The sequence below is a fragment of the Ceratotherium simum genome, chromosome 7 (assembly GCF_057802395.1).
Source record: "Ceratotherium simum simum isolate JZ-2026a chromosome 7, ASM5780239v1, whole genome shotgun sequence".
NCBI lineage: Eukaryota > Metazoa > Chordata > Mammalia > Perissodactyla > Rhinocerotidae > Ceratotherium > Ceratotherium simum.
This window is the reverse complement of record NC_141906.1, coordinates 15,046,271-15,070,574: the sequence shown is the minus strand read 5'-3', so window position 1 is coordinate 15,070,574 and position 24,304 is coordinate 15,046,271. Positions and strand designations below refer to the sequence as shown.

Sequence of the window (24,304 nt, the reverse complement as noted above, 5' to 3'; positions counted from 1 at the left end):
CTCTTTCATTCAACAACTATCTACTTAGCTCCTACTCTGTGCCATGCACTGTTTTCTGCGATACAGCAGTGACCCCTGGTAGAACTGGCTTTCTGATGTGGGACGACAGACAGCGAACAGGTTGATGTACAGTATGCAGATGGTGCTGATTGCTATAGAGAAATATAAAGCATGGCAAGGGAGTTCTGAGGGTGGGAGAGGGTTTGTACATTTATACAGGGTCAGGAGAGTCTCTCTGATAAGGAGATATTTAGACAGAGGCCAGAGGAAGTGAAAGGGTGAGGTGTGTGAATATTTGGGGGAAGAGCAGTCAAAGAGGAAAGACCAAAGCCCCAAGGCTCGTGTGAGGTGGACCCAGAAGGTCAACATGACGGGATGAAGGTCAATATAATGGGAGTGAAATGAGAGTCGAAGGAGTTGAGGTCATTGCAATAATGGGGGCCAGATCATGTAGGTTATTTGGAGAACTTTGGCTTTTAATCTAAGTGATATGGGTGGACGTTGGACGGTTTTGAGCAGAGAAATGACACGCTCTGGCTGCTATGAAGATAATAGATTGTTGAGGATGGGGAGGAAGATAAGTTAGGAGCCTACTGTAGTAAAGTAGGTGAGAGATGGTGGTGGCTGGGACCAAGGTACACTTATTCAATTCATCTATCCATCCATTTCACTTTTTATTCTACCAATGTCTATCTAACACTGCCTACTTGTGAGGCTCTTCATCACTATTCATCCATCTTTCTGTCCCTCAGTGATCTGCCCAGCTATCTTCACTGCTTTTTAACAAGTCTTTACCTGCTACATGTAGAATGTTATGCTAGATGCTGGTAGATATGGGCATATCTTTCTAGAACTTTGTCCCTAGCAGGGGAGACAAGAGGCACCCATAGGAGATCAGCAGTCAGTTACAAAACCAAGCAGGCCCTGGCAAGCCCAAGATGAATGGTGTCGGCACTTCAGTGTTTAGGTGCCCTGTGGTCTGCGGGTCACAGTAAGCTTGCAGGAGGAGGCCACATTTAAGTTGAATTTGGTGGGTGGGGACAGCAAGTCAATCCTGAAGACCAGCAGGGAACTTGCCTTGATGCCTGCACATAAGGGACACGTTGGGGCGTGCAGGATGGTAATGCCAAAAGAAGTGGGGTGGGCTGGAAACAGAGTCTGGAGGGTCATGAGCACCAGGCTAAGGAGTTCAGACCTGAGTGGAGAGGTACTGGGAAGACATCACAGGTTTTCAAGGAGATGGCACAATGAGAGCTGTGTTTTAAGAGGCTGAAACTAACATCAGAATGAGGAGGGATAGGCTGGGGGCTGGGAGGCCAGCAGGAAGACAATCACCTTGTGTAGGCCTAAGTCTTAGCCTTATGGCCAGCAGGGTCCCTGAGGTTAGGAGGACTGTTGGGGTGGCCCCCAGATGCACAGTGGGCAAGGATGCAATGATGTGGGGGCTCCACTGGCTAACACAAGCAGCAGGTGATGTGAGTGGCTGTCACTGTCTTTGAGTAAAGAACACAGAGCAGCCTGGGTCTGGGCAGAGCAAGCTGGAGAAAAGTTTGGGTATGGCCATGAACGCCTCTTTTAGAAGCTTCTGGGAAGGGAAATCATTGTGTTGTAGGAACATAGAGTCACAATAGGAGTTCATCTAATCCAGCCCTCTCCTCCTACAGACTGGAAAGTTGGAAGCCCAGAAAAGGCATTAATTGTGCCAGGCCATACAGAGCCCTTGTGGCAGGGAAAGGTCAAGCATCTTATTTGAACTCATGTTGGAGGAATTACTATGTTTTATTTAATTATGCATTTACATCTTTCTTTCAATGGAAGAGGAAATTCTAAGAAGAAAATTGTTTTATTCATCTACTTCTCTATCATCTGGCTGGGGCCTGATGCAGAGCAGATGCCCTCTTGACCCAGACCAAGGCTGATGTTAGACTGCTCTCAGAGTGGGCCAGATGTGGGATCAGAAGGAGCTGCCTGTGCATGGGGGGACAGCCTGGCTCTGGATCCCTCATGCACTCACGTGGTCTGGCCTGTGACCATTTCTACCTTGGTTACACTCACAGCCCTTGGCAAAGGCTCCCTGGGGGCCATGAGTGGGAGTGAGTATAGGGGGCTGCTGCCATGAAGGCGCCTGCTGAGAGGGAGAGGGAGAGGAGACAGGTGTGGGTGAGAGGCTGGCATGTTGTATGCCTGAGGCCACTGCAAGAGAGAAAGTCCTGCCAGGCTCAAGAGAGAGCAGCCCACAAGGGGTGTCACAGTTTCTAGAAGGGCACCTGGGATGCATATTTGGGGGTTAAATCCAGTGCTTGGTCTGGCCTGAGGCTGGACCCCCAGGGACTTCACCAGACCCACTTATTTGCTCCCCAGCTGGCCAAAGGAGCTGAAGGCCACTGCTTTAAGAACAAGTCCTGTTCTCTCCCCACAGCGTGCAGAAGTCTGTGATATAACAGCAGGATTTCACGTGGAATTGTCCTTTGACGTGCCTTCATGCCCACATTTAGGATCCTAGTGGGGAGGGCTGAGCTGGAGTCGATTTCCTGAAAAGTCAGAGGGGTTTGGACTGTAGCTCCAGCCTGCCCAGGCCCCGGGGTCTGCATCAGTGCCCGATGGCTAATTGGTTCTTAAGCTCTTGGTCAACACGTTCTGTTTGTCTTGTGCTGTGGAGCTGGCAGAAGGATTTCCACATGGAGGGGAGTGAGTTATATTCGTGAGCAAGCCGAACTGGTAGACACAGGAAAATAAGTGCCCCCAGTTCAGCATCACTCAGTGAAGTCCTGGGGAAGGCAGTGGTGTTTTCTTCAGGTATGAGGTCATTATGTTCTCCAAGGTGGCGTCATGGACTAGGCCAAGTTTTGCACAGAACTTGAGAGCGAGGGAAGACAAAAGTTGAGTTCTAGTCTGGGTTCAGCTACCAATTTGCTCTGTGACTTGGGCAAGTCACTTCCCTCCCTGGGCCTCTGTTTCCCTTTGCATAAACTACAGGATTAGAAAAGACATTTCTCAAGGACCTGTCCTCTTATAACATTCCAGGTTTCTTACTTACCTTACACTAACAGGAATTTTGGTTAGGACCCTAACTTCCAGATTTCTATCCTGGCCCAGGGCTCATTTTTCACTTTGCCTGAAATTCTGCCTTTGAAGATTCATTCCTTTGGGTCTTTCAAGAGACTTGTGTTTTCGTAGACCACATTGCCTAACAAAATCCCTCTTATTTTTATGACCTCATATAGGGATACAAAGCAGTGTCATCTTCATTATTATATTTTGATCTTTACAACATTTGTGCTGGATAATCAAAGATATGTTGTTATCTCCAGTTTGCATGAGAAAAGAGGCTCAGAGTGGTTAAGCAACTGACGAAATTCACAGAGTTGGTTACTGGCAGAGCTGAGACGAGGCTGCTGGTTTCGTGGCTGCTGGTCTGTGTGCTTTTGTGCAACCTTTTGGATTTGGGAAGAGGAGTGAGAAGGACTGCACGGGGTGGGGGTTGTGGTGTTCATTAGGTGGCAGAACTATCAGGATGGGAGCATCTGCCCCCACATACCTGTGCCATGTGAGGCCAACGTGTTCTTAGCTTGGGGCAGCCCCACTCAACCTGCGCACAGTGGTGAGGACCTGTGCTGGCCCCTGCACCTGGATACGCAAAGGCAGGTCAGGGCCAAAAGCAGGGTGTCTGGAACAACTTTCACCACCCATCCTGCACTACTGTTTGCTGTAGACTGCTTTAGCGGGGTGGTGGGTATCTGGCCAAGACCAGGTCTCTTTTTTTTTCTCCCTTTTTTCCCTAGCTTTATTGAGATATAATTGACATATAACATTGTGTTAAAGGTGTACAATGTGATGATTTGATATACATATATATTGTGAAAGGATTACTATGATAAAGTGAATTAACACATCCATCACCTCACATAATTACCTTTTTTGTGTGTGAAAATATTGAAGATCTACTCTCTTAGCAACTTTCAAGTATATAATACAGTACTGTTAACTATAGTCACCATGCTGTACATTAGATCTCCAGAACTTATTTATCTTATAACTGGAAGTTTGTACCCTTTGACCAACATCTCTTCGTTTCCCCACACCTCAGCCACTGGTAATCACCAATCTACTGTTTCTGTGAGTTCAGCTTTTTTAGACTCCACATATAAGTGAGATCATAAAGTATTTGTCTTTCTCTGTCTGGCTTATTTCACATAACATAATGCTCTCAAGGTTCATCCATGTTGTCACAAATGGCAGATTTCCTTCCTTTCATGGGTGAATAATATTCCATTGCATGTGTATACAACATTTTCTTTATCCATTCACCTGTTGAAGGACGCTGAGTTTGTTTCCGCGTCTTGACTATTCTGAATAATGCTGCAAGGGATACGGAGGTGCAGATTTCTCTTTGAGATAGTGATTTCATTTCCTTCAGATATACACCTAGAAGTGAGATTGCTGGATCACATAGTAGTTCTATTTTTAATTTTTTGAGGAACCTCCACACTATTTTCCGTAGTGGCTGCACCCATTTATATTCCCACCAAGAGTGCACAAAGGTTCCCTTTTTTTCACATCCTTGACAGCACTTGTTATCTGTTTCCGTTTTGGTAATAGCCATTCTAACAGGTGTGAGGTGATATCTCATTGTGGTTTTGATTTTCATTTCCCTAAGGATTAGTGACGTTGAGCACCTTTCATGTTCCTGTTGGTCATTTGTATGTCTTCTTTGGAAAAATGTCTATTCAAGCCCTCTGCCCATTTTAAAAATTAGACTCTTTGTTTTATTTTGTGTTATTGAGTTGTATGAGTTCCTTTATATATTTTGGATATTAACCCCTTATCAGGTACATGGTTTGAAAATATTTTTTCCCATTGGATAGGTTGCGTTTTCATTTTGTTGACTGTTTCTTTTGCTGTGCAGAGACTTTTTAGTTTGTTGTAGTCCCAATTGTTTATTTTTACTTCTGTTGCTTGTGCTTTTGGTGTTAAATTGAAAAAATTCATTGCCAAGACCAATGTCAAGGAGCTTTTCCCCTCTGTTTTCCTCTAGGAGTTTTATAGTTTCAGGTCTGACATTTAAGTCTTTAATCCATTTTGAGTTAATTTTTGTAAGTAGTGTAAAATACGGGTCCAATTTCATTCTTTTGCATGTGAATATCCAGTTATCCTGGCATCATTTACTGCAGAGACTTCTTTTCCCCACTGAGTATTCTTGGCTGCCTTGGCAAATATTAGTTGACTGTATACACAGGGGTTTATTTCTAGGCTCTTGGTTCTTTTCCATTGGTCTATGTGTCTTTTTTTATGCTAGTTCCATACAGTTTTGATGACTATAGTTTGTAATATAGTTTGAAATCAGAAAGTGTGATGCCTCTGGCTTTGTTCTTCTTTCTTAAGATTGCTTTGGCTATTTGGGGTCTTTGTGGTGCCATACAAATTTTAGTATTGCTTTTCTATTTCCGTGAGAAATGCCATTGGAATTTTTTTTCTTTTGTAAGGAAGATCAGCTCTGAGCTAACATCCATTGCCAATCCTCCTCTTTTTGCTAAGGAAGGTCGGCCCTGGGCTAACATCTGTGCCCATCTTCCTCTACTTTGTATGTGACGAGGCTATAGCATGGCTTGACAAGTGGTGCGTCAGCCCGTGCCCGGGATCCGAACCCGTGAAACCCCATCGAAGCAGAGTGCAAGAACGTAACCGCTATACCACGGGGCCAGCCCCCGCCATTGGAATTTTGATAGGGATTACGTTGAGTCTGTAGGCAGCTTTGGGTAGTTAGGACGTTTTAACAATATTAATTCTTCTCGTCCACAAACAGGGGATATCTTTCCATTTGTTTGTGTCTTCAGTTTCTTTCAACAATGTCTTATAGTTGTCAGCGTACATATCTTTCACCTGCTTTGTTGAATTTATTCCCAAGTATTTTATTTTTGGTGCTGTTGTAAATGGAATTTTTGTTTGTTTGTTTTCTTTATTTCTTCTTCAAATAGTTTGTTGTTAGTGTATAGAAATGCAACAGATTTTTGCATGTTGATTTTGTATCCTGCAACCTTACTGAATTCGCTTATTAGTTCTAACTTTTTTTTGGTGGCATCTTTAGGATTTTATGTATATAAGATCATGTCATCTGCAAACAGTTTTTTTTTTTTTTTGCAAGTTTTACTTCTTCTTTTCTGATTTGGATGCCTTTTATTTCCTTTTTTGCCTAACTGCTCTGGCTAGAACTTCTAGTATTGTGCTGAATAGGAGTGGTCTTGTTCTTGACAAAAAAGCTCTTGAGAAAGAGCTTTCAATCTTTCACCATTGATATGATATTAACTGTGGGTTTGTCATATCTGGTCTTTATTATGTTTAGGTATGTTCCTTCTATACTCAATATGTTGAGAGCTTTTTTCATGAAAGAGTATTGAACTTTGCCAAATGATTTTCCTGAATCTAAGAGGATCATATGATTTTTATCCTTTATTCTATTAATGTGGTATATAAATAAATTAAATTTATTAATTTGTGTATGTTGAACTATCCTTGCCATTCCAGGAATAAATCCCACTTGATCATTCAAACTGAATTCAACAGCACATTAAAAAGATCATATACCAAGTCTTCTTAATTAACCTTCCCTTTCTTATTTTCAGAAACTTTTTCATCTGCTTGTCCTGGAGATGGGCTGGCCTTTTCTGTCTGCAGAAGGGGGCTTTTAGAGCAACCCTCTTGGCCATTTCTCTCTAGGTCAAACCGGCTAAATCTTTGCTCTGGGGCAAGAGAGAGCCTCAGGAGCAGGAGTGTGGGGGCAAGAAGGAGCTCTCCGCTCATATTATATAGTGGACAGAAGCAACAGTGGGCATCACTCACCCCCTTGACCCCCAATTCACTTTCTGTTTGTGGTTTGAGATGTACATGTGTGCCCTGACTCTGTCTCCCTCTATTTTCCCCTCCTCTGTCATTAGTCAAGTTTCCGCATGTGCTTTGGCTTATTTTGGAGCTCGCTATTCAATTCTTTAAGTTTATTCCAGGGTCAATATCACGTTGTATTTACTATTTGAAAATGTCTTATTATCTGGCAGGGAAAGTCTCCTCAATTTTCTTTTCCTTTTTTAGGAATAATCTTGGTTATACATTTCAGATTCAACTCATCAAGTTCTAGGAAAAAATCCAGTGGGGATTTGATTGGGACTGTATTGAAGGTATACCCAGTTTATGGTGAACTGACATTTTCTTGTTTATATACGTGAAATACTTCTTCATTTATTTTGACCTTCTTTAACATCTTTTAATAACATTTTATAATTTTCTCAATAAGGGACTTGCACATTTTAAGATTCATTTTTATATACCTTATATATTTTTGTTGCTCTTGTTAATGTCCTTTCTCCTAAATTTCACTGTATGTTTGTGCAGTGTCTAGGACTATACTTGATTTTTGTATATTCATTTCCAGCCAACTTTCTAAGCCCTTTTGTGAATTAAAATATTTTATTTGTAGATACTTTTGGGTTTTCTACATTCACCATGAGGGTGACCTGCTAGTTCATGCTACATTTTTATAAGAATTAGAGAAAGATACCATGTCTGGGAAGACATAGATAGACCCATGGAAACGTGGCTTGCCCAGTGGTGGACCCAGCCCTGTGCAGGGTGTGTGGCTGGGTGGGCACCGCAGAGGCCGATTTCAGCCTCCACTTGCCCCCTTGGCTGTATGCTGTTGTGCACAGGCAGATGTGGTAGCCCTGTGGAAAATCATATCAACTGCTAATAATGATGGTTTTGTTTCTTTCCATTCTGATGCATTTTCTTTCTTTCTACACTAGCTATGATCTGTAATACAGAAATGAATAGAAGTTGGTGGGAGCCAGGCATTTTTAGTTTGTTTCTGATCTCACAGGAAATGCTTTCAACATGTCATCATTAAGTATGTTGTTCCTGGTATATTTTTTTCTTGGTAGATGCCCTTTAATCAGGTTAAGGAAGGTCTCTTGTGTTCCTAGTTTGCTAAATGGTTTTATTATGAATGGCTGTTGAATTTTCTAAAATTATTTTTCTTCATCTATTGAGATGATCATAAGGTTTTTCTTCTTTAGCCTATTAATGTAGTGAGATTCATTAATCTAGTTTCTAACGTTAAAACAGCCATGTTTTAACGTTAGAATGATGTATTACATGATGTATTATCCTTTTCATGTAAGCTGGATTCCATTTATTAATATTTTGTTTAGTATATTTTCATCTATGTTTATACATGAGATTGGCATATAAACTTCTTTTCTTGTGTTCTTGTTTAGTTTCAGTGTCAAAATTATGTCATAGAATGAATTGAAGTGTGGTTTCTCTTTTCTTATTCTCTGAAAGAGTTTGAGTAAGTTTATCTTTCCTTTGAATGACAGAAATTCATCTATGAACGCTGTGCCTGGTGTTTTCCTTATGGGAAGATTTTAAACTATTGATTAATTTATTCAGTGGTTATAGATTATATAGAAATATAAATTATATCTATTTTTTCTTGAATCAATTTTGGTAAATTGTATTTTTCTAGGAATTTATCCAGTTTATTTATGATTTCAATGATGTTGCATAATATTCTGATCCATATATTACCCATAATATTCTTTTTAGCTCTGCTGCATCTGTAGTAATAAACTCCCTTTTGTTGTTAATATTGATTATTTGTTTCTTTTTTTTCTGATTTTTTTCTGATCTTATCAGAAGTTTGTCTATTTTATTTGTGTTTTCAAAAACTAACTTTAACTCTATTGATCATTTATTTGTGTTTATGTTTTGTTATGCTTAATATTAGCTCCTATCTTAACTATTTTTCTTCTGCTACTTTCTTCGGAATTATTCTCATCTTCTTTCTAACATTTCTTATATTATTAGAAGTTAGAAATTCTTTTAATTTTTAGATTTTCTTATTTTCTAATTTAAGGCTGTAATTTTTGCTCTTAATTCTACTTATCTGCATATTATATGATTTTTACATGTGTATTTTCATAATCATTCAGATTTGCTTTCTAATTTTTTCTTTCACCTCTGATTTGTATGTTTAAAATAGCCAAATGTATGGGAATATTTATATTGGAGTAGAGATACCAATCATTTGAAATTTGCTGAGGCTTCCTTTAAGATCTAGCATTAGTCATTAAAAAAAAAAAAGAATGATTCGTGAATCCTTGAAAAGAATGTGTATTCCTGATAAGTTGAATGCAGTGTTCCATTCATAAACATTAAATCTAACTTATTTGTTCCAGTCAAATCTATATCTTACTGATAATTTTTCTGCTTGAGTTATCAATTAATGACAGAATTGTGTTGGAATCTCCGTCTGTGATTCTGGACTGTTCATTTCTCCTTGGTTTTTACTTTGTATATCTTAAGACTGTTTTATCGTCGTTGGGTACAACCTCATTATTCTATCATCTTGATGAGCTGAACTTTTTATTTTTATGTAGTAAATCTCTTCATCTCTATAATACTTGTTGTTTTAAAGTTTGTTTTGTATTATATGAATACCTTAGCACTAGAATTCTGTAGGTAAATATTTCTATGGTATACCTTTCGTTGCCTTAAACTTTACGCTGTTTTGGGTCTCTCTGTCTTAGGGATATTTCTTGTAGCCAGCACATAGCACACTTTCTCTCTCTCTCTCTCTTTGCTTGTGTGTGTGTAATGCACGCTTTATAATCTTTGCTTACAAGTGGCTAGTTTAGTCCATTTCCCCTTACTGTGATTACTATTCTACATTGATACTCCCCCTCTCCACTTCTTTCTTTCTTCTTTTGGATTGTTTTTTCTTATTACTCATTTATTTTTTTCTTCTCTACATATTCAAAGGGTAATACCTATTTCTTCCTCTATGTATTTTTTTTAGTTGTTTACCCTAGATATTATAGCATTAATAATAACCTAATAAGTCTAAAGTTAATTTACATCTCTGTTTTCCTCCTTCTCAAATGAAAGAATCTTAGAACACTTTAACTTACCTTAGTCATCCCCTTCTGATTTTACGTGCAATATTTTAGATTTATCTTTGTTTCCTCATCCCATAAATGAGGTAATGTAATTGTTTCTTATAGTCAAGGTTTGTCTGGATTTACTCACATGGGTACAAGTAATTTTGCTCATCATTCTTGTATCTCATACCTTTCATCCGGCATTACATTCTTTCTGCTGGAAATAAATCCTTTGTAATTTTCTTTAGTGTGGGATTTTTACTTGTTTGAAAATGCTTTTAATTCATCCTTATTCTTGAAAGAGGGTTTCTCTGGATGGAATTTTAGGACAACTATTTTCCGTAATCAGACATTTTCCCATTGTCTGCTGACTTTCATCATTGTTATTAAATGGTCACTTGTCAATCTAATTTCTCTCTCTCTCTTTTTTTCTCCTTTGGATACTTTCAAAATCTTCTCTGTCTTTGGTGATCTTTAGTCTTATGAGTTGTCTAGACTGTGTATATCTTTTGTATTTTTTCTGCCAAGAATTCATTGAGATTCCTGGATTTGAAAATTGTTTCATGTTTTAAAAATTCTGGGAAATTTTTCAGCCACTATTTCTTTGAATATCACTTTTTCCTCTGTTCTCTCTTATCTCCCTTTGGAAGACTACTTCACTCTCTATTCCTTAGCTTTACTTCTCTCATATTTTCTCTCTCCAGGCTGCATTCTTGGATAATTTCTTTTGTTCTCTCTTTTAATACACAATTAATTCTTTAGCTCTGATTAATCTGTCCAATGAGTTTTTCATTTTAATTATTATATTTTTAATTTATAGAAGTTCTATGTGGTTCTCTCTCAACTGTGTTTAGTCATATTTTATAGCCTGTGTTTCTTGAAAATATTTCCAAGACTTTATTTCTTGATACTAAATTCTCTAATTGAGCTTTTCTCCCCCCTCACAGATAATGTGAATTCAGGCCAAAAGCCTTTATGAGGGTCATATTGTGGATATTAATTCTACTTCTTTTTACCCAGCACCAAGGTCAGGACACACAACTTTTCTTGCTGACATCTTCCATATAGAAGACTTATTTCTCATTTACCCCTACACTGAGTTTCTGGCCTTCTGGACCTCTATTTGATTCCTTCCCTTGAGAAGTCTTTGGGCTTTTCCTTGGTCTGCTCTGTTCCATACGCACATGAAATGGAAGCTTAGGGAGCAGAGCAGTCAGCAGATGTTCTCGGGGCAAAAACTCCCTTCAACTCTCGCTTATTATCCCTGGTGCCTGCTTTTGCTTTGCCTTTGGCCTCTCCAGATTTCTTACATTTTTTTTCCATCTCAGTGATGTATTTTAAAAATATTAAGAACATCTTATCAATCCTTTAAAATTCTTCCCATGGAGAAGTATTTTAGAATATCTAGTCTACCATATTGCTGAACTTAAAATTCCAATGTGAGCTTTCTCTATAAGAAGAGGGCTCAATTGTCAACTAAAAATCAGGTGCTAAAAAATAGTGGCATGGTATAGAGGACCTTAAAGAGAGGATATACTTTTGTTTTGTTTTGTGAAAAAGATCAGCCCTGAGCTAACATCTGTTGCCAATCTTCCTCTTTTTTGTTGAGGAAGATTGGCCCTGGGCTAACATCCATGCCCATCTTCCTCTACTTTATATGGGACACCACCACAGCATGGCTTGACAAGCGGTGCATCAGTGCACACCCGGGATCCAAACTGGCGAACCCCAGGCCACCGAGGTAGAGCCTGCGCACTTAACCACTGCACCACTTGGCCCGTCTGAGGATATAGTTTTTACCCTCACTTAACTTATTATCTATGTACCTTAGCAAATTGTTGAATCTCGTTGCGTCTTCATTTCTACATCTTTAAAATGGAGATAATAGTAGCACTGATTATTTTGTGGAGGAAATAAATGGATTTATTTATGTGAAGTACTTAGAAGAGTGCTTGTCACATAGTTAAGTTCCCAATACCATATTTCATTGAATTTAAGATGCCATAGATTGTAAGATGCCCTGTTACTTCATAAAAAAGAAAATATGCTTCCAATTAAACTATGATGCAATGCCAAGATGCCATAAACTGAAACATACATCCTGATTTTGGATGTTAAAATATGAAAAAAATGCATCTTAGAACCAGCTGACTAAAGTACATTTTAGCTGTTATTATGAATGGATGCATATGAGCAGAAAAAGGCAGTGGTTGAGAAACAGTCTTAGTCTCAGATTTGATAGGACGTTAAATGTTTGTAGGTATTATTCCATCCCATCCTCACCTCATCAACTTCTGGACTCCGGTTGTATTGTGCATGAACTAGAGTCAGTGTCCAGAGGGTTAATTGTCAGAAGACAGACACAATATTCCATCATCTCCTCCAAGACTGAGGAAGAAGGGAAAAGGAACTTATATTTATTGAGAGACTTCTGTGTCCAGCATACTTATGGGTGCTTTAAATATAGTATTTACTTTAATTCTCACAGTCGGTCAGGTTAATTAAGATTAGTTGCTGTAACAAAGAACCCCCCAATTGTTAGTGGCTTAGCACATTGTGTTTATTTCCTGCCTACCCCACAGACTGATGTTGGTTGGGTGGCTGTCCTCCAAACTGTGACTCAGGACTCATCTTTTTCCATATTTTGGCCTTGCCATATCATGGCTTTCCAGTTGCTTTGGCATCACTCAGTAAGCAGAAAGGGGAAGAGAGAGGGAACATGGAGAAACATACCTTCTATTACAATATAATTTAAAATTGTTCAAGATCTCAGAGTTTTATTTATTCCTAGATAACATTTTGAAGGGAGAAATTACTATAAGTTAGGGTTGTTGGAGAAGGCCTCCCAGATGAAGTAGGATTGGAGCTGAGTCCTGAAACACTGGTGTTACCTGGAGATAGAAAAAGAGAATTAAGGAGATTTCAGTCTGGTTATGCTGGGATGCCACGACCAAAGCATAGAATTATAGAAGAGCAAAATGCTTTTGGAGAACCATGGAACACTCTGTTGGGGAATGACTAACATTCATTGAGCTCCTACTCTGTGCTAGACACTGTGCAATGCACTGTTCAGATGGTACTGTCATATGTGGTATATTAGACATAAATGAACCCTGATAAGACAGCATTCTGTGAATGGGCTGTTTTTCATTTTTGGCCCATTCTGTGCCCCAATTAATTAACTCAAAGAGTCATATGTGGACCATGTGGTCTATGTACCTGATATCATGCCCCAACATAATGGATTCTTTATTGGAGAATGTATGACAATGACAGTAGGATTTGTTGAGAGTGATTGTGTTGTGCTCTCACTCTGGAATAGAATAGAATAACTCTGAAGAATAGAATAGAATAGAATAGAATAGAATAGAATAGAATAGAATAGAATAGAATAGAATAGAATAGAAATAGAATAACTCTGGATTATTCTATTTACATACAGAGGCCCTAGGGTGGGTTCTGGTTCTCTTTCTGGTTCCTTTTTGTTAATGAGCTGATAAGAACCTGTGGCCATTGTGGCTGAACCAAGGTTCTGGTTCAGTCTGGATTCTCCTTTGAATGCTCCACACAAGTTAGGTCACACAGGGTATGAGCCAGGATGTTAATTATTTCTTCAGGGCCAATGTTGCTAATCACAGAAAATGTCTTAGTGTTGTTGTTTGTGCTCATTCAAAGCATGGTCTCTGTGTACTAGGTCTTTATCAAATCTCTTCTATGGAAGACTTTTCTTCTTCCCAATATATTTAATGTATTCTTCTTTTTAATCCCTTTTCATGGGAAGCAGCTCTTTGGGCCTGAGATCTGGGTAGAAGATAAATCTTTCATTGGGCACAAAGATGGATATTATGAGACTTCCTTTGTAGCACCATTAACTGGCCCCCCAGATCAAAGCAGCTTAGGGTATTACTATTTCACTTGCTCTTAAGCATCATGCAGGCTATGTGATCTTATGTGAATTTCACAACAATCCTGAGAATAGGTCCTATTCCTATTTTACAAAGGAAGAGGCTAAGGTCAGAGAGGCCTGGTAAGAGGCAGAACAAGAATTGGCATCCCAATCCTGACCTTTTAGATTTCCATGACCTCGTCATGCTACTGTCCAAATGTTATTGAGCAAACTCCAGTTTGGAGGGTTTGGGGGAAAAATAAAATTGGAGAAAGTTGCATTATCATGGTTGCTGATATAGCACTATAATCTGCTCATGGCTTTAGATGTAAGAGAAAATCATATTTGTGAAACTGCAAAAGATTGTACAGTTCCTTCCCCTATGTCCTGTTCCCCAAGGCTATGTAGACCCCCTCAACCTGGGTCCTCACCATGACTCAGAGAAGGAAATAGCTTGTCCAGTGTGACCTTTGAGTGTGATTTATGAAACAGGATGTATCCAGATTTTCACCATGTTGGAGCTATTCAATCTTCTCCAATGGCCTTTATCTCAGAGTTATGTCTATTCGTGGCAGCCACAGCCAGTAAGTCATTAGCTTAAAGTATACTGATTGTTAATTTTAGCACCCTGGGACCTGGGCCCAGTGAGAGAGGGCTCTTGTTTTTGCAAATCGAAGCTAAGGAATATTTGAGCAGTTGGATAACATTCACATCAGGAAAAGTTCGAAAGTAAGAAGGGATAATTAAAAAGTTAAAGAGTAAAAAGCAGTTGAGTAGCTGGACATGGTTGAGAAGGTGGCAGAATGGCCTCTGTCTGGCTGCCTCCCCACTGCTAAGTACTGTCCTCACTGGAAGAAAAATGGAACCAATCTTTCTATCAAGCACCCTGTGTGCCAGGTACTTGGCATATGTGGTCTTAGTGGTCTGCACAGCAGTGCCATGGAGAAAGAACCGTTTCTTCCATTTTATCCTTATTATATATCCCACTTTATGGATAAGAAAACCCAGTGCCCAAGGTCACACAGCGAATAGCTGGTGGAACTTGGATTTGAACCTGGACAGTCTGACTCCGAATCTGCATTCTTACCCAACAGAGCTCTGGATGGGGTGGCCCAAAGGCCAGCCCAGCCTCCCTCAGGAGCCGCACTCTGCCTGAAGTCTTGGAGGTCTGGGGCACCAATCTCTCACTTTTGACCTTAGAAAATCCCCAAGGCCAGCTCCCAGATGCCAGTAACCACAGTTTCCTTGGGCTGCTCAGGGCCGGGTGTTCCTCTGAGAGGCAGCTGGGGTGTTGGAGCCCCAGAGCCAGGAAGGGCCCACTCTGAGACGCAAGATGGGAGGAGACATGGCTCTCCTGGCTCCAGGAGCCTGGGATTCCCTTTGGGACCGCCACACATGCTTCTTCAGGGGAGGCTGCCTGGGGACTGCCTTTCACAAGTTGGAGCCATTTTGAGGATGAGTGGTCATGTCAATCAGGGACTGGGGCACGTGGGCCTCAGGGAGGAGAGCTTGACTCTGAGCTCCTTCCTCTCCGACCTCTGGGACTCGTGGGCACCTCTGAGTCAACATGCCTGTCCCGTTCCAAGGCTGAGCCGAGTCAGACCAGGAATCTCTGGAGTTTCCCTGTCCACTGCCCATTCCCTGTGCTTGATACCGACATCAAAGGAGAAAGAGCAGGAATAATGAGCCCGTTTTACAGATGGGGAGCTGCAGCGCCATTGATTTCCTAGGGTAAATCACTCTGCACCCAGGTGGGTCTCTCTGGGCTCCTATGAGGTAAAGCCTTCTTTGGATTTCCCATGGGAGGAATTAATGGGAGTGAGGAAACCTGGGTGCAGGTCCCAGGTGTCGCTTGGCTTGCTGTGTGACTTTGGGCAAATCTCATCTCCTCTCTGAATGTATCTCTCCATCTGTCCACGTTAACCTCTCTGTGCTTCAGTTTTCTCGTCTAAAAAATGGGGATAATAATAGTAACCTACTTCATGGGGTTATTTTGAGGATTAAATGTAAAGCATTTAGAACAGGGCCTGACATATAGTTAGCACCCAATGGGTGTTTCTCCTTCTCCTCCTCCTTATTATTGTTGTTGTTTTAATGTTATCATTACTGTGGTTATTGTTACAAGGGGGTAAGCTCTAGGGCCCCCTACTAATTCTTATACTCTCAGATTATGATGTGAACTCCTCCAAGAAGGCTGCCTGGATTTTGGCTGGGAGCTATAGTCTTACCCCTGTCAAGTTCATGGATATGTTTGTGCAGATGGGATTCCTGTTGCCTTCTGGATAAGGCCTAGAAAGTAGATGCATCCAGCTAATCGGGTGGAGGCTTGGGACCTTGTCTGTGCTTTGTGGAAACTCTTCTGGCTCCAGAATTGAGGGGCAGGGCTGAGGTCGGGGTGGACCCCCTCTACCTGATGCACAGTGCTTCTGGGCTATCTGGTCAGGGTTTTCAGGGCCTGAGTGGACAAGGCCCAGCTCTGTGAGCTCTGAGGTCGGTTCTGCTTCCTTGCTGGGTTCTGTCGCCTGACAGCTGTAAGGGGCCATCGGGGCTTCCTCCAGGGAGCCAGAGCTCTCTATATTTCATGAGGCTCAGTCCATTCGGCAGGGCTGGGTGGCAGCTTGCTTGGTTTCTTGCACTTTCCCTGGGAACGAGGGTTCTTAAAGTATCTGATTGCTGTAGGATGCTGGCACCACAGCTAGCAGTACTGAAATATCTCTGATGACCGTTGCCACCTCCCACAGGTCAATCAGGGGCTCAGAGTTGTGGGGAGGAGGGAGGCTTACTGTCATTACTTCCCAAATCTCATTGCAGCCCTCCTTTCCATGCCCAGGTCCCCACCTCTCCAGCCACACTGCTTTTGTGGTTCCCCTGGGACCTTGCATCTGTCTCTTAAATGAATGCCGCTGCTGGTCTCACTTCCTGGAGTCCATCCACTCCACTGGTCACTACGGGAGCTGAAGTGACGCTCTAATCATTTCACTCCCCTGCTTAAACACCTTCAATGGCTCCTGCCACCCACAGGAGAGAGTCCAAAGAATCAGTTCCTTTCATGTGCAGGGCCATAGAGGCACCTTTCCTGCAGCCACCTGGGAGAGATCTGGGTCCCTGAATACCTGCTACATTTTCTGATCTCCTTGCCATGGCTCACATTGCTCTCTTGGCTCTGAATGTCCTTGTCCCATCTTTACCTGTCAAAATCCCGCCCTGCATTTGAGACCCAGTTCAGATGTCTCTTCCTCTAAGAAGTCTGGCCTACTCTCTCAGCTAAAGTGACCACTCCTTTTTCTGCATTCCCATGCCACTTGGATAGTTCCTCTAAACTCCACCACCAGCCCAGAGTGCTCTAGCCTTCTAGAAACACTTGCAGGTCCCTAATCTTACCATGCTCATGATTCTGTGCCTTTCATATGCTCTTCCCTCTGCCTGTACAACCTTCCTTCACAACCTTCCTTCCAGCTCCTTCTCCTTCCTCTATTTCCACGTGCTTCTTTCAAGTGTCAGCTTTGGGGTCATGCCCTGAGCAACTTTCCATGGCCCCTTCTCCCCACCTTCCATTCTGGCCTAGTATGGCTTGGAAGCCCTCTGGACCTCCCTTAGCATCTCCTTGGTTACCTGTTATTGCAGTTTTCCTGCAGCGTTTGGACTGTCTGCTGTCCCTTCTGTCTACCTGTCTGGGAGACTCTGATGAGCACAGAGCTGGGAGTGGGAAGGGAGGCTGCCCAGCTGGGTACAACCAGACAGTGGGGACTATGGAACTCAGGAGGGAAAGGTGGCTTTGTCTCAGTGGATGTTAGGGGCCAGAGCCCTTTCCATGCAGTGTGTACGGTTGCAAAATGCCCTCCTCCAGTAATCACCTCACTGGGTACTCAAAACAACGTGATGAAATAGGTACCTTCGTCTCGCGTTTACCAGTGAGAAAGCTGAGGTTCCTTCAGCCAGAGCCCACCCAGTCAACAGGTGTTGACTGATCTGATCATTATGCCCCAGATGCTGTGTCAGGCACGGGGTTGGGGGGATACAGCAGTGAGCAGGACAGACCTCCAGTCCCTGCACTGGGATCCTCAGGGGAGAAAGATAAGCTAATTTCACTGTTAATTGTTTAATTACAATTGTGATAAATTCTCTGGAGGAGAAATAATGAGGGGGTAGGGGATCCTATAATGAGGGACTTGATTGAATCCCCCAGTCGCATTCCTCTCGTACTCCCCACGCCCCAGCTGCCTCCTCCCTGTCCCGAGCCCCGAGCGCTGCTGCTGGAGCTTAACTGCTTTCTACAATATTCACTGTCCCGGCCCTGTTGACAGGCCTAATGGATTCTGCAGATTAAACAGTCCCAGCCCTGCTTTAAGCTTTCCTCGGATTGGCCCATCAGACAATGGCAGAAGCTGCCCTTGCTCCTGGTTCTAATTGAGTAATTTACTGTAAATAGCCTGCATTTCCTCCAGAGCCCAGGCTGGCTTGTTAGCCAAATGGAGGTGAGCAAGGGCTGCCTCTAATGGGATGCAGGAGCAGAAATGGGCTGTCCAAACGAGCAGTTGTCGCAGTAGGCGTTGAATTAAATCAGACACACTTAAGGCTTTAAGTCCTTCTTGTAAACTAGCCACTCCTGCTGGGGGAGGTGCAGCCAAGAGCCCTGCAGAACCAAGGCTGCAGGCTCCAGGGTGGGATTTCCAGTGAATTAGGAAGGCCCTCGGGCAGGTGGCAGAGGTGTTGGAGTTCCTCTTTCCTGCTGGCTCCTATATATATCCTTTTTACCTCTCTCATGGGCAAAGTAGCATCTCTGTCCTGAGATCTGTTTCTCAACTCCTCCTTCCACAAGGAAGGAAGCTCCCTCTTTGAAGCTACTATGTGCCAAGCATATGATATTATATCATATTACAGTCATGCGTTGCTTAACAACAGGGACATGTTCTGAGAAATGTGTCATTAGGGGATTTCATAGTTGTGTGAACATCATAGAGTGCACTTACACAAACCTGGATGTTGCAGCCTACTACACCCCTAGGCTCAATGGTACTAATCTTATGGAACCACCATCATATATGCAGTCCGTTATTGACAGAAACGTCGTTATGTGGCACATGACTGTATATTATATTCTATTATACCAGCTATCAGGTACTTTTACTAGTGATCTCATTTCATCCTCGTGCAGCTCCTGAGAGGCAGGTATAATCAAGGAAACCATACTCACAGGGGTGGATGATTTTCCCAAGGTCATGACTAATGAGGCACAGAGTCAGGATTTGAATCCAAATCTATCCGACTCCCAAATTCAAGTTCTTTTTGCAACACCAGTGAGGACAGACGGCGTGGGGCAAAGGGGTTACCTTGAGTGCTTTCTTGGTATCCTGATATGCTGTGTAGCTTTGGAAGGGTTCTACTCTGAATCTCGGCTCAGTAGGATGAGTTGGTTTAGGACCCAGGGAGGGGGTGGCTGCAAAGGCAGCAGGCCCTGGGGGCTTCCCTGGGGGCCACAGGCTTTAAACAGGTCTCAATGTGCAACTGGTGACACTTTGAGGCTTCAGCTGGGACTGTGGCCTCCACCCCTGGATCCCTTTAGGGCCCCTAACTCTGTATGACTGTCACAAAAGGAACCAACAAATGAGGAGCAGAAGAGAGGCCTCCACTGTCCATGCCCCTCCTCCTCCTGCCGTCAAGGGCAGTGCTTGCTCTTTCTTCTTCTCTCCGAGGATTGTTCTTCTGTCCTCTGTGTCACTGAAGGCTGGCACTAGATGAAGCTGGAAGGACTCCCTGTCCGGGAGGTGGGAGCAGTGGAGGCCCTGGTGAGAGGAAAAGGGCTGGGCCGTCTGTGAGGGGTGGGGCTGAGTGTGGCCACCGTGGAGTGGAGTCAGGTTGCCTGTCAGCGAATGCCGGACACATGTCACCTGTTTGTTGCTTTCAGCGTCTTCACTGCTCCGGCACCTCCCCTCCAATCATAAAACCTGGATACTACTCCTCTGTCACCTACTAGCTGTGTGATCTTGCACATCAATGCACATACTTCAGCTGAATTTCAGAGGTCTCGTCTGTAACAAAGGGATGATGATAGTATTAGATGAGTTAATACTATATGAAGCATTTGGAACAGTGCCTGGCACGTAGTACACATTCAATAAATATTAGCTCTTATTGTTGTTGTTATTATTATATTAGAGACACTTTATAAACATCGGCTGGATTAAATTCTTAAAATTCTCTGTCTCGCCTTCCACATATTCTCTTTTACCCATTCCTCGTCCCCAGTGAACATGAGCTGTGGCTCCTCTGAGAGCTAATCTGCTTCACAATCCCGGCTTCAACCACACAGGTCAATATGTAAAGTCCTGTGCCCAGTCCCACATTGAGCAAGATATGGTTTCAGACATCAAGGAGTCTTGTGCTGTTGGAGGAAAGAGGCAGGCATGACTAATACAGTCAGTGACTAGGGCAGTGATACACATGCAGCCCAGATGTCCCCAGGGGGCCTCCCCAGCCTCTGGGAACACACGCGATCACATGAACCAAGGTTTTGTTAGCTAGCGGGCTCCACCAGATAACTGCTGGGAAGCTATGGATGAAATGGATGATCAGGGCCATCTCACCAGGGTCCTTTAGCAAAATCAAGATATATTAGGTTATTACATTCCCCTCAGCTAAGAGTCCAGTGGTCCCTACTGAAAAGGAAGTAGACCCTTTGGGCATGACTTGTTCCTACTATGCTCCAGCTGGCTTCTGTACACAGATCAGTGATAAGGAATCTGTTCTAGAATTTTGTAGTCACCAAGCTGTGTTTCTGGAATCTACCTCTTTGAGATTAAGAGCATCTGCTTACATCCAGGCTTCTGCTCATGACTGTTCTCCCTTTCTCTGGGTCCGTCCCATCTGACTTGATCAGATTCAGAGGTTCCGCCAATATTCTAGGGCATGCTTCACCTCGTCCTACAGAATCCCTACTGGTCCGCACTGTAAAGGGCCTGGAGCTTCCTTGCTGTCTCTGTCTCCTCACCTGCCTTAAGCTTGAGTTCCCTCTTCAACATTTTCACTCGGCCGCTTTTTATTCTCCGTGATGGAGACACTTGCTCACTGCTCTCGGATCACGTCGTGGCATTCACTCTGAGAAGTCGGTATTTCCCTTTTTGGTTCTTTAGTCAAACGTATCAAAAAGGGAACAAATACCTCATTTGGTTGTTTCCAGCTTTTTCTTTGTGCCATCCTTTCAGGCTGCTGACTCACTGGGTTCCAAAAATATACCTTCTCGATAATGGAAATAATGATAGAAATAACAGTGGTGACACTACTGACGACAATGAGCACTCGCTAAGCACCCTCATGTGCAACGTGCTTTGTACCCTTTGTCTAAGTTCCTGCCTCTCCTCTAGCATAGCTGACCCTGGGCTGAACACACAGCAGACCCTCAGGGCATCATCATAATAACAGCTACTGTTTATTTAGCTCTCACCCTGGCCTGACACTTCTACATTCCTTATCTCCTGTCATCGTTATAATAGCCTTGGAAAATAGATATTATTCTCAGTTGCCGATGAAGAATTAGGGCTCAACAGAAATGAATTTTTAATACATTAATACTCATTATTTCAACAAACACATAGAGTGCTTGCTAAGTGCCCGGCTCTTGGCTCAGTGCCAGGAACACAAGCGATCCCTGCCCTCCAGGGACTCACAGTCTAGTGGGGTCTGCAGATCAGAAAACAGGCAGTGGCAGAGAGTCTCTGGAATTATCAAAAGCTCTGGTTTATCCTGGGCTTCTGCCTCCCCATTCTTTTCAGATCGACTCTTTTATTTTTTATTCCAAGCATCATAAGGAATACTTTATGTCCAACCATGTCACTATTAAAGTCCTCCTCCGCTCTTTTCTCATAAGGGTCACTTGTAATCAGGGAATAACAGTTTAATTTTTCTGGATTTATCTTGTTCTCTTTAGCAGTATCTTTCCACAAGTTCATACTTGTGTTTTCTCTGAATGTCTTAATCTGCTGCCCTCAAGCTCAGGGGGACAGGTGACAGCCAACCCTCTCTTCTATTGCTTTACATAGAAAAGGTGACAGAATCTCCATTTTCCTCAGGGAGGGCTTCCTCATTGGCTTGGAGAAGGAGCTAGCAAAGAGGGAGGAATGGGGAAGGACAAGGTGAGGCAGGAGGAGACAAACAGGTGAGAGCTGGTTTTATGGAGGAAGAAAGATGCTATTGTCTTGATCTAAACTGTGGGGCACAGGCAAGCCACATGAGTCCCCGGCGCCGGGATTGGAGGCTTGGGAACCTGGCTCATCTTTATCACTTAGGCTGCTTTTGGCTGTACAGAAGCAAAATCCTCACTTAAACTGACTTAAACAACAAGAACTTCATTATCTTACGTGGTAGGAAGGCTACAGGTAGGCCAGACTCCAGGGTTAGTTGATTCAGTGGCTCCATGATTAAGGACCTAGAAGTTTTTCTCTGTCTGCCAGCTTTCTTCTCCATCTAAGTCCTCTCTTGATTGCAAGATGGTCTCTAGCAGCAATAAAATGATATGCTTACTTTTTCAGGTCCAATGGGAGAGATACTGACCCACACTGTGGCTTACAGTTAGGAGAAGGAAAACTTTTCCTAGAAGCAATCCTTTCATGGCTCATTGGTCTCAACTGAGTCCCATGCCTATTCCTGAACCAATTACTAGCAGTTTGGGTGAAATTACGTCATGTGAGGTGGAATGGGTTTGGGAAGCAACCACCATGCCTATTACAGAGTCACATTTCCCAGACATAATCAAAGTGAATAAACCAGGGCTATGACGGTATATAGTTAGAGAATTAGCATGTAGAGTTGCCAGATTTAGCAAATAATACAGGATGCCCAGTTAAATGTGAATTTCAGATAAACCACAGATACTTTTTAAGTATAAGTATGTCCTGTGCAATATTTGCTGGTCTGTGTGTCTCAATGTTTGGTACAAAGCAAAATGGGTTGGGCAAATGTTTTGCAATGAGACATAAGAAAAGATTGTAGGGGTTTATAGTGGGCTGGGGACTTAGAACCAAGGTCAAATCTGAGTCCTGCATTACTTGTGTGAGGATAGCAGAGTGTAAACTGGTTCAGAAAGCAGAGGAGGGCCTGGGGTCCTTCCCTCCACACTGGCCTTGGCTCCTGGTGGCCAGGATCCAGGAGAGAAGGTGATTGCATCTCCTCTCTGGGGGCCCTCATTGACCCCATCCTGTGCTCTCTTTCCAGGGCCCCCACCGCTGCGGGCAGGCTTTGTTGCAGATTGGGATCAACATGATGGCGCTGCCTGGAGGCCGCCACCTGGACTCCATGCCCTTGCCGGGTCAGCGGTAAGTCCCACAGCTGTCTCTAAGGGCCAGGCCTACTCCATCTAGACTCTGGCTGAGGCCCAGCCCCAGGATCCTGAGGCTGCAGGTGACCCCATCTCTCTTTCCCCTAGAGCGCCAGGGAGAGAACTGAGCACAGAGCTGACCCTTGGGAAATGCTTGTGCCCTGACTGGGCAGTGTGGGGAGGAGGAGGGAGGTATACACCGAGCAGAAGGTGAAGCTCAGATGATGATGGCGAGAAGAAGGAGAGACTCGGGGGCCCCAGAGGTGCCTTCACACGGCTGGAAAGTGTGGAGACCTGGCTGGTCCTGGAGGCCTGAACCAGAACCAAAGGTAGAAGGACCAGGGCAGCAAACCTTTGGGGAGCAACTGTCCCGGTCTGCCTGGGACTGTCCTGATTTTGGCACTGAAAGTCCTGTGTCCTTGTCCAGGCAAACTGGAATGGTTGGTCACTCTAATGCAGGTCTGGGCTGTGGCAGAACTCTGCAATCTGAGTGCTCAGGGCTTCTGCTTAGCGCTTTTTTTTTTCTGAGACATTTTGATGGGGCTGTTTTGAGTCAACAGAATACAAATGGCCCTTTCAAGGCTCTTAACTCATTGTCGTTGTTTTGTTTTACATACCACATGTAGCATTGACATCTTATCTTATTCTATCCTTGACCCCCACCTGAATTACAGGGGATTTCAACTTGTTTACATCATTCATTTCTATATCGTTTGTTTGGTTTTTGAGGTTTTTTTGAGTGTGTGCTGCTTTTAAAATCAGAAAAATTTATTAAATATTTGCTAAAAATAGACTAAACTGGGTTAACCTGTGTAAGAACATCGGTCTGCTTCCCTAAAGCCATCCTCATATTGAGGTTTGAGGATATGAAATGCAGCTCATGTGTGTTGCTGAGGGCGGAGAACATTGCTAGAAATGTAGTTAAGTATTTCCTATGCAGCCTGACGCGGAGGATAAGGCATCATGTGAGGACCCAAGCATGTCTCCACGCCGTGTGTCTAAGGTAGAGCTCAGAGATGGTGAGACGCAAACCTGTCAGGATACATGTGCGTTCTCAGCAATGGGGACTTGGCTCTTACTTGCATGAGATGAGCGAGCATCACACGTCTGCCTGGCTTCAGAGCTGGGCTCTACCTCTTACTATGTGTGGCCTTGTGCAAGTTCCTGAACCCCATCAGC

General features: G+C 43.1%; 1 protein-coding gene across 1 annotated transcript in view; it reads left to right on the top strand.

Annotated features, from left to right (window-relative positions):
- The window catches only part of INSC (INSC spindle orientation adaptor protein), a 127,944-nt gene that overhangs the window by 12,626 nt on the left and 91,014 nt on the right, over window positions 1-24,304 (top strand). Inside the window, exon 2 of the mRNA XM_004418470.3 lies at window positions 23,023-23,123. Coding sequence (XP_004418527.2) covers window positions 23,023-23,123 — 101 coding nt within the window. The remainder of the gene's footprint in view (window positions 1-23,022; window positions 23,124-24,304) is intronic.